General features: G+C 55.4%; 1 protein-coding gene across 1 annotated transcript; it reads left to right on the forward strand.

Moving 5' to 3' along the window:
* The first annotated feature begins 4,927 nt into the window (after nt 1-4,927).
* LOC144169933 (RNA-binding protein MEX3B) lies at nt 4,928-9,810 on the forward strand. Its single transcript, XM_077699385.1, has 3 exons — nt 4,928-5,366; nt 7,500-7,718; nt 8,469-9,810. Exons 1-3 carry the CDS (start codon nt 5,138-5,140, stop codon nt 9,095-9,097), a joined length of 1,077 nt encoding a protein of 358 aa, XP_077555511.1. The 5' UTR covers nt 4,928-5,137; the 3' UTR covers nt 9,098-9,810.
* Nucleotides 9,811-10,506: the final 696 nt, after the last annotated feature.

The following is a 10,506-nucleotide window of genomic DNA, read 5'->3' on the forward strand; positions in this document are numbered from 1 at the left end:
GCGGCATAATGCGAGGAGGGCAGTGTTTGTACTGAATGTTAATTGCTTCAAACCAAGCCCAGTCCTGTGTTAGGTGCGAAAATCTCAGGTACGGCACACGAGCCGATGTCCCAGCATTAATCACTCTTACCAGTACACGGGCGTTTTTCTTTGTCATTTTTCTTAGCTTATGGTTCATTAAGAACACAGGCCAGCGTTGCAGCCTTGCTTGCTGTTTTTTTTTTCTGCTCACCTGGCAATTAAATTTTCACGCTATGAATCCTCACTTATGTGGCACTCTGGAGCTTCAAGCAGCGTCTATTCATTCTCACCTTGAAGCTAAGGATGAGCGGGCAAGGAGCAAAGTTTCAAAACATTTGCGTTGTTGGGTATCACGCATCTGAGATATTTAAGTTTTGCCAAACTTTCCGCGGCCCTTGCGTTGACGGCAATCACGTTTTGGCGTTATTTCCACAACTGTATGGATGCCGATACAATAGAGCACGCGTTATTAAAGACTTTTAGAGTGCCCGGCCTGTTCGCAGAGACGGACAAGTTTCGTACAAAGCATAAAGTGCGTAAAACTTGTAACATGTTCAATTTATCTGACAATTACCCGTAGTCCTTGCCCTTACAAATGCCAGCAATGTTAAGCCTTTGGCTCCGGTTCTATTCCATTGCGTGAGCATGAGATAGGAAATGGCAAAATTTTCGCGTCGCTCCAAAAAGCCGCGTCGACTGTCAACAGGGCGAGAGACCGAAGAACACAGAACGACAGAACAGAGAGCTGCCTTCACTGCGGGACCGACGTCGGCAGGGTGTCAAGTCAAAGAGCGGCACGTCACCTGCTTATGCATCGCCTCGACGGGTCCCGCGGTTCCCACCACCGCCTGCACCCGCGGCAAAGCAGGAAGCCAAAGCAAGGCGTGTGCACCGGCCGAGTCTCAAGTTCTCGAAGGAAAGGGACAAGATGCTCACGCATTCTTAAAGATACACGAATGAATTTTGTCTTGAATCACATTGGTGCCACAGGAAAACTTTAAGCAAACTATCGCTTCTTGCAAACTGATTTTTTTTATGAGGCGTTTGGCCCTGTAAACGTTCATTTTCCGCCACTAATTTTTGCTCTAATCTATTGGCCTACCTCCTGCTTTACCAGAGTAGCCTGCAAATGTTCATACATCGGCAAGCCACTTTTTTTTTTTTTTTTTTTAATATAGATTTCTCTCTCTTCCTCTCCAAGTTCTCAAATCGCGGTAGACAGAAGGCCGGTCTGAAATGGAAGGTGCAGTGAGAAAAAGCCAAACGGTCGCTACGCAGTTGACGCGGGGTAATTCTACGCCCAAGGAGCCAGATCTGACAGCTAAAACGGCGTTCGGCACTCACCACAAAGGCGTGTGCAGAAGCGGACCTCTGTGCCGCAACAAACAACCCACTGCTCGGTTCAACGTTGGCTCGGTTTGCGTCCGGGTCTCGAGCGTCGGACGCGCGTTCTTTCTCCGCGTGTGAAAAGCGCCGCGGCGCGAACAGCAAATTGCAGAACGGGCTTGTTTCTCGACGCGAAGAATGGAGCCCCACCCCAGCTTCTCAGGACCATTGTGACAGCCACTTTGTTTTCCCTTACAGAAGTGCGCGTACGAGACGCATTTTCGAGTACGAGGGAAGCGCAACAAAAAGAGACGCGGCAGAGAATGAGGATAGCAAGGAACGGGAGAGGGTCGACGCAGTGGGGGACGCGTAAATGCGCACAAATATGCGTCGCCCCTTGCGTACGGGGGACACAAAAAGAAGAAAGGAGCCCCACACCTCAGTCTCCGAGGCGGAGTAGCGCGGTTGTTGTTGTGTCCCCGCAGCCCGCCAGTGATGAATGGCAGCGCGTACAAGGCCCGAACGACGCTTTTCCCCCTAAAATCTGGACGGGACCCCGTTGCTGTTTTCTTTCGCCACCCCCCTCTCCCCCCGTTCCCTTGTTCTCACTGCCGACACGCAACACGTGGCGAACACCGGCGCTGCTGGCAGTAAAGTCCCGTGGTCGTCACCACGGTGAAAACGAGTTTGTTTGCCGCGAAAAGCGGTTTCTTTCGCGCGAAGCGCCAATGCCCGCACCTTCAGAGGCTCCGCGCGTGAGGTCCCTTTTCTTCAGCGAACGGTACGCGCGTCCAGTACCAAGGAAAAGAAAGGCCAGAATGCCTTCAACCGGTAGAGCCCTCGGTGGAACTTCGAACTTGGAGTCACCCCTCATGCTGCCTAAGAGCCGTTATTTTCCACGTGTTTTGCCAGAAAGAGACTGAAAGCAACCTGCAGGGCCGCTCTCGTCACCGCCAAAACACGCGACTGCGTGTTGCGATCGCCGTCCGTTTGGGACGAAGATGTCAAGTGAGTGTTTTCTCCACGCCGCTTAGGGCGTGATTGATGGACCCCCGTGCGGAACGCGCGTTATCAGGGTCCAGCTGTCGCCGGTGCAGTGCAGCGCGGCCATCATCACCTGCTGCCGTAGAGGAGACCGTTCAGACACGCGCAGCGCGGCGGCGGCGGCCACAGCGACGCGGCGGCACATGTGGGAGAGAGAAGAGCGCATCCGGCGTCCAGGCGCGGTGGCCGGCCGCTCGTGAATGGCCGCGTGCAGCTCAGCGGCGGCCGTCGGCTCCGCAAGTTCAAGGCCTTCGCGGGGCGTCTGCTGCTCCCTCCTCGACTGCATTCTTGGCCGCCGGCGAAAGTGCACGCCGCTTCCTCCCGCCACTCCTGCTTTTGCTGGCCGCCTTTCTCTCGCGGCCCTCTCCGTCTTCCGACGCTCGCCGCCGCGACGGAAGAGTTCCTTCTGAGAGGACCCGCTCTGCTGGCGGAGTGACCAGCCGGGGCTTTTCCTTCCCCCAGCAGCAGCTGCTTTGACCCCCGATCGAGGTTCCGAGAAGGGCAGCCCCCTCCGTTGCCCCTCCCCAACCTGCTGCTTCCCCGGGCCACCCCCCGCTGGCGGCGAAAGCACGGCCATTGAGCCGAGTCCCCGCTCCGGCCTACCGGCGGCGGTGTCCGGGCCCAGCGGGGCTCTGCTGCGCCCGCCACAGCTCAAGGACACGAGGGCCCGCATACCTGCCACGTCGGCTCACATTGGCCTGTCACGCCGGCCGAATCCGTCCTGCCGGGAATATATACAGCAGCTACCAGACGGTAGTCGTCTCGTACATCAACCACAGGTCCCAGACGGGTGGCATACCAGCCGCGAGACGGGCTTCTCCCGCGGGACCCAGAACTGAAGACCAAGGAATGTGCCATAAATGTCGCATGTGTCATCCGCACTGTGACGCTGAAGAGCAGTACAACTAGACGCATTTCATCACCCGTCTTCAAAGAAGAAATAAGCAACTGTCAAATTTGGCCGTTTCATGACGGCGGTAAGCCGTGGTCCTGGCGCTTTGTCCTCGTGGCTTGGCCGTCAGCGCCGCTTTTACTCGGCATTCTTCGCCTGATCATTCCAAGGAGAACCGACGAAATACGTTGCGCGCGGTAGGTTCAGGGGTCGTAGTCCTCGGCGGTCTTTTTTCTGAACGCTTTAACCCGCCGAACCGGTTCTCTTTGTTCCTGCAGTTTGTTAGCATGAACGAACACGTTTAATAACGATCGCTCGCCATCGCCGCCTACAGGTTACGGCGCGTTCGCTTAGCTGGACGCTGGGTCACCACCGCCAGAAAGAAACCTGTCTCGAGATTTGTGTTTTGCCGCCGCTTCCTCCCGTATCCGGCGGCGTGGCTGCTGCCTCCATCCTTGTCCTTTCTGGGTCCTCCACAAATTCCAACGGAGCTGCTGCCTCTGCCAATCGACCAACACGTTCTTCTTGTTCCGTTGCACTTTTCTCTCTGCTTGTTTCATCTTCCGGCCAGACAGGCATTGGTCGCTCTCTCCTTTCCCCTGGTTCACGGAGAGTCCCAAGAAGGGGGATGGTGCGGAGGTTGGGAGAGAAGGCACGCACGACTGCTCAACTGCCGCTTCACGCTCGGAGTGGCGGGGGGACGCTCGCACTCTCTCCACGCGGTTGTGTTCAGCCAGTTCAGCGGTTCAGCCGCCTTCTCTTCTTTCACGGCCTTTCTTCTCCTGGCGGCGGCGGCGGCGGCAGGAAGCCGGGCCAGGTTGCGCGGAAATAAAAGCAGCAGCAGCTCAAAAAGACCTTCCGAGAAGAGCAGAAAAGAATGAAAGAGGCGAGTGGAATTTGCCGCTTTCAACCCAGTTCCCACCGAAAGTGATGCCACGCACACGGTCAAGGCCTGCCGCTGTTGTGCGACTCGCCCGCCTGAAGCGCGTGAGCCGATTGAACAGTTTCCACAACTAACTCGGCCGACCTTGTTCCCGCCCCCCCTCAGAAAGACCGCTCAGCATTGACGTAGACGAAACTTTCCCAAAGCACGTGGCTGGAACAATGGCGAGGCCTCGCTATCATAGGTGAAACAAACTCGCAGAAGATATTTTTAAAAGTACCCACCTAGTTGATGCGGACTCATAAAGAGAAGGAAAACAATGCTCAAGCAAAAGCCGCCCTCGAAAATAAGGGAAACAATCACCATACAACGCGGCCCATTGAGTGCAAGAAATGCAGCTTTATATAGTTAAAACCGCGCGCCTAGTAGGAGCATGTTGCCCGCAGCCTCGCCTGAGAGGAGGACGTTTCCGGTGAAACAAAGGAAAGCCGAAACGTCGTTCATCACAGCCAACGCGCCTTTGCCTGGCCGTTTTGGTACTCAGATATGAGCAGAGCTCGCACATTGCATAGCTCCGAGGAGAGAGAAGCAGTGCATCGCCATTGGTTAGGTCCCCAGACAGCCAGCCAGACGGCTTTGCCCGCAGCGCTCAGCCACATTTGTACTTGGTGCTGCAGCGGCGGCGTTGTCGGTGCTCTGCGCAATTCTGGGGTTCTCTTGCCGACGGCAGCGCCGCTTTGCGTGTGACGTCACGGTCGGCGGCGCCGCTGGAAGAGCGCGGGCTGCGATTGAACGCACCGGGCGCGTCCAGTGCGGCTCAGGCTGTGCTCGGGGAGGCACGACTTTGGTTGTGCGCCGGGCTCTCGCCTCTGTGTGCAAAGTGTAGCCTTTATTTTTGTATTCTTTTGATACAACACCGCTATACACGTTTTGTCAGTTTTGTACGACCCGCAAGGGCCACTCCCCCTGTGATGCCTGCTAGTCTGTTTCCCGAGATGGAGCGCAGCAGCAGCGGGGGTCTCGAAGACCAACGGGCGCTGCAGCTAGCGCTCGAGCTCTCCATGCTGGGGCTGAACAACGAAAATGACTCTCTGCACCCGAACCTGGAGGCGGACACGAGGAACAAAAAAAGCCAGAACACGACGGAGTGCGTCCCTGTGCCTAGTTCCGAGCACGTCGCCGAGATCGTCGGCCGGCAAGGTGAGCCGACGACGCTCTTTGTTGTCTTTGTTCGCGGCGCTTCTCCGCTCGCTATATTTGGAGCGCCCGAGATGCGCGCGAGCACGCCGTGTCTTCCTCCCCGCTTCCGCGCGGTCTGGGCCCCGGCCGGGAACCTCCTGCTGGACGCACTTCCAGTTTCGAACTGCCGCTGTCGTTCCCTTTGTTGTTTCGCGGCGCTCTCCGCCGGCACTCGTCACATCCTTCCGGTGCTTGCTTCTGCGGTGCGGCCGCCGCTGGCTATCTGCTGTCTCTCCCGCTTCCCTGGCCGCGCCGGCCCCGTGCACGCACCCCGGCCGCTTTTGGGACCGCACACTGTCCGAAACACGCCGGGGCTCTTTGTTTAACGGCGGCGGCGTAGGCCTAGCACGTCCCCGGACCCCGCGCGTCGTCTTCGCAGGACCGCGGCCTTTGTCCAGCCCTGCCGCGAGGCTCGGGCGGCTATTCTCGACGCGCTACTTTTAGAGCCTCGCGGAGTCTGGGCCCCCTTTTTCGTAGCCGACGACTGCTCCACTGCCGCGCGAGCCGCGGGTTCAGGCGGCCAACGGAACGCCGCGCTTGGCTGCCTCCGGGCGAGCGGGCACCGGCTTGGCGTCCAACGCTCGGCACTTCGCTCGCTTCACTTGGCATGCTGCAGGTGCAGTGTCAAAATTCACTACTGGCCCAACCGAGTCGTCTCCTTTGAAAATTTTACGGGCGTGGTTGCGACTGGCCCTTAACCGGCACTTGACGTAAACAGTGCTGTCACAGCGACGCTACTGAAACTGGGTAGTTTTCCTTTGTGCCACAAGACTAGATCGCGATCACTGCGACGCCTCATACTGTATCCGATATTTGATTGCGTGATTAAGATTTGTTCTCGATTTAACTTGTGTGTGTAAATCGATCGTGATCGTCGCTGCTGTCAAAGTAGCGGTGCGATGCCAACGCTCCGGAGGTTTGTTTGCGCACGTGTTCTGGTGATGCGGGAACATTGCGTTATCACTTCTTGATTTATGTGCAGCCTGGCTGTGATGGTACTATCGGTCCGAAAATTGGCTCTGCGTGCATTGCGGAAGCGTTGCGTCACCTGCCCGATGTAGTCGCCGAGCTGTCAACTTTGAACGATTAAACAGGGCGATTCTTAGAGATTATAGTAAAATAAAGGCTGCGTCTAATCTCACGGCAGCCGTGAGAACTACCTCCGGGAAATTCTTACGGCAGTTTCCATAAAATCTGGCTGGCCTAAAATTTGCTGAATAATATGTCCCAAGTAATCTACCATAACCTCACCGAACCTAACGTAACCTAACCGAACGCGTCATAACCTACCCAAATTCCGCAAACCTGAAACAAACCTAACGTAACCTAATCGAAAGCGTCATAACCTACCCAAATCCCGCCAACCTGCAATGAACCTAATCTAACCCGGCCCATGACGCAGAAAACAACCTGTATTAAACATAATTCAACCCATTCTAGAAGTCATGTGTGTTGATCTTTTGATATAGTAAAAACCAGAGTAAAAAGAGCATTAACGAAGTCACAATGACCGAAAAATTCCGAAAGCTAAAAAAAAATTGCATTGTTGGACTTGAACCTGAGCCTTCTTGTTTAAAACCAAGTACTATAGCACAGCGCTACAGGGGCAGCTGCAAACACTGCTTTTTAGAGAGTATTTATCCCATAAAATCTGCGGGTAGGTTTCTTAGCCAGTGAGAGGCGACTGCCGTGAGAAATTTGACTGAAATTTTCGCGGTTGCCGTGATACGACACTACCTAAAATACCTAAAATAAAGTTTGATGTTGTTACAGATCAGCGTGAATACAAGAAGCACTTAAGCTGATTTGTATTCATAAGCGTCAAAACGGTGGTTGACTTCAAATACATTTTGCCTGCCAGATCTCTGAGCATGACAACAACTATTACGAACTGCAAATGCGGACTTAGCTTTGAAATGGTTCCTACTGTTACACAATTAGCTTCCTGTTTTTGTTGAAATGCAGGATTTGACGAGCAGTATTATTTATACGCACATTTTTTTTTTTTTTCTTTTGAGAGATTGAACATAGCTCGTGATTGCACTTCAGAGGAGGCATTGTGCTATAAGCACCGTTTCGGTCTCCCGAATGCAGGCTGCAAAATCAAGGCGCTGCGAGCCAAGACCAATACGTACATCAAGACACCTGTGCGGGGCGAGGAGCCCGTGTTTGTGGTCACTGGCCGGAAAGAAGACGTTGCAGCTGCCAAGCGGGAGATCCTGTCTGCAGCGGAGCACTTCAGCCAGATTCGGGCACAGCGAAAAAACCACCTCAACGGCAGCCTGGCTCCCGGACCCAACTCCAACATTCCAGGTCAGTGGCCAGCAAAGTGTTGTGCTGTGTGGCTGCATGCTGGGAGGGAGTGCATCGATAGTGCAACTGCCTCTGTACCCGAGGCAGCAGATGCATCGGCTGGTATGAAAGTTTTTGCTTGCGATGCACCTGTTACTGTGTGGGGCAAATATGGAACTCAAGCTGGCAAAGCATCGATCTGGAGCTCGTCAGCACTGCTCATGTTATTGTCCACGTGTAATTGTGTGTGCGGTAAGGCAACACGTTATTTTGGTGTCCCTGGGGTGTGCAGTGTGGTGCGGGGGTGCACTTTGATAATGGGTTGCAGATTTGTTGTGAACTGGTTGTTCAAGATGCTATCAGCTGTTTGTTCCCCACGTTCATTCTTACGGCCGGGAGCGTCCGCAGCCCAATCTGGGGATTGTAATCGAAGAGTGCCACCTTTGCGTTGCAGACTTAACCATGTGAGCTCACCTTGGGGCAAAGACGGGGGAGCAGAAACGCATGCACGACAATTTTAGTGTTTTTACTGCTTTACTCAGATTGTTGTTGGTCTTGCATAAAGCATGGTGCCACCGGTTTGATTCCTGTCTCGGGTGGCTGTTATTCTGAAGGCAAAAAACAAGGCCACATTTGTTTTCCTTTGCTTCCGTGTGCCTTCTAGCCCAGGCGTGGGTTGCCATTTTCCCCCTTCGTGTGTGCACTTGCCTCCGTGCGGTGTGTGCAGCTGGAAGGGTGACGCCGTTCTCTTCCCCCCGTGGTGCTGCGCAGGGCAGACGACGTTGCAGGTTCGGGTGCCCTACCGGGTGGTGGGGCTGGTGGTGGGGCCCAAGGGGGCCACCATCAAGCGCATCCAGCAGCAGACCAACACGTACATCGTCACCCCCAGCCGGGACAAGGAGCCCGTGTTTGAGGTGACAGGGCTGCCCGAGAGCGTCGAAGCGGCCAAGCGGGAGATCGAGGCGCACATCGCCATGCGCACGGGCGGTGCCCTAGGCGAGGAGGAGCAGCCCCCCTCCTCCGAGTTCACCTCCTCCTCCTCCGAGGTGTTCGGCTTCCCCCCGAAGCTGTACTTCGCCTACGAGTCCGACGAGGGCCTGGGCGACTCGCCGACCTTCGACCCCGCGGGGGGCCTGCCCTGGGAGGGCGGCCGGCCCGGGGCCCCCCGCAGCGGCGTGGACAGCGTGGCGAGCTCCCCGACCGACTCCCTCGGCTCGGGCCCCAAGCGGGGCAAGCGCGACTGCGTGGTGTGCTTCGAGAGCGAGGTGGTGGCTGCCCTGGTGCCCTGCGGCCACAATATGTTTTGCATGGAGTGCGCCAACCGGGTGTGCGGCAAGCTCGAGCCCCTGTGCCCCGTGTGCAACCAGCCGTGCGCGCACGCCATGCGCATCTACTCCTAGGCCACCCTCCCCCCTCGCTCCTCCTCCGCGTGAAGAACATACTCATCGTCCCCCTCCCTTTGTTTCTTCGTGTGTGTCACCCCCACTCGGTGTCCCCCTCCTCCCATCGTGTACTATAGTTTTGCGCGGTTCGCGTAGTCTTCCAGTTGCTCACGACCCAGCAGCTGCCAGCTCGTCCCGGCAGGCAATAACCCGTATGCAACGTCCTGTTGGCGGCGCCCCTTCAGTTGTTCACTTGTGTTGCCCAGAGAGCTGTTTGCTTCCCGCCGGAATCCCCGATATATTTTATTATTCAAATTTTAAATGTCCCCCAGATGGAGATGTATTTTTGGTGTTACGAGGCGTCTTGTGTGCGCGTACTTACGGTGTGCCCCCCCCACCCGGGCGGCTCCACAGAGATGATGTACACTACTCTATTTTGAGCTACGTGCCACGCGGCCAGGCCCGCTGCTCAGGCCGGCCCCCCCTGCGTGGCTCCCCTAGCAATACCTGTGCGTAGGCTCATACTTATTACTACTACTGATGAGAGTATCCATATACACACACAATGCTATATCCGACCTTTTGAGATTCAATCGGTTCGTATTTTATTACTCTCTCCACGCGAGAATATCTTGTTTATGCACAAACATTGCCAAGTGGTTTTATAGAGATCGCCCTCATTTTATTTGTTCCGAGATGATATTACTTGTTAATAAATATGTACGAATGGATGCCTGCGTTGCTGTCTTCCTCCACGCCGCTGCTCCTGCTGCTGCTGCTGCTGCTGTAAAGCCAGTGGGCTGGGAGGGTGGCTGCTGCTGGTGCATTTCTGTGTTGATGAAAAGTCGGAGCCTTACCTACATGTGCTTAGCATCAGGCATGGTGCACCATTGTTTCATACAAGTGATAACCTGTGCACTTGCGTTGGATACCAAGGTGCACTGGTTGTTGAACTTTTATAGCTTGACCAACGAACCAATTGCTTCGTTACTGGGCCTTGATTGACTAATTACACGTGAAATACTTTCTGGCAGTCTTTGCCCTCTATTGGCTTTGCGCCATCTAACAATAATCGTCGTGCGCAGGCAGTCTGCATTTCCCAGCTAGTAAACTTGTTTTCCCACACATCATCGTGCTCCAGAAGAGGCACTTCATGTGAGAACTGTACAAAGTACACTGGGCAATGTTGGTCCTGGTCGCAAATTGCATCATCTCCGTGGTTGCGTGACTGGCCAGACCCTCGCCACGGTCTAGGCTAGTCCTGGTCCAGCCGGCCGGACCGAACGGAAGGTGAACCACCAGGCTGATTACGTTGATCGCCTTCCTTCCGTCGCCCTTTAAACAAGGGGGGGTCAAGAGCCGGTGCGGGGACCTTGGGGCGCAGTTCAAGGGCCGATGCGGCGGCGGGAACCAGTTGCGGCCCACTG

This window comes from Haemaphysalis longicornis, unplaced genomic scaffold, assembly GCF_048455015.1.
Source record: "Haemaphysalis longicornis isolate Haplotype H1 unplaced genomic scaffold, Haemaphysalis longicornis Haplotype H1 scaffold_2, whole genome shotgun sequence".
Classification (NCBI taxonomy): Eukaryota; Metazoa; Arthropoda; class Arachnida; order Ixodida; family Ixodidae; genus Haemaphysalis; species Haemaphysalis longicornis.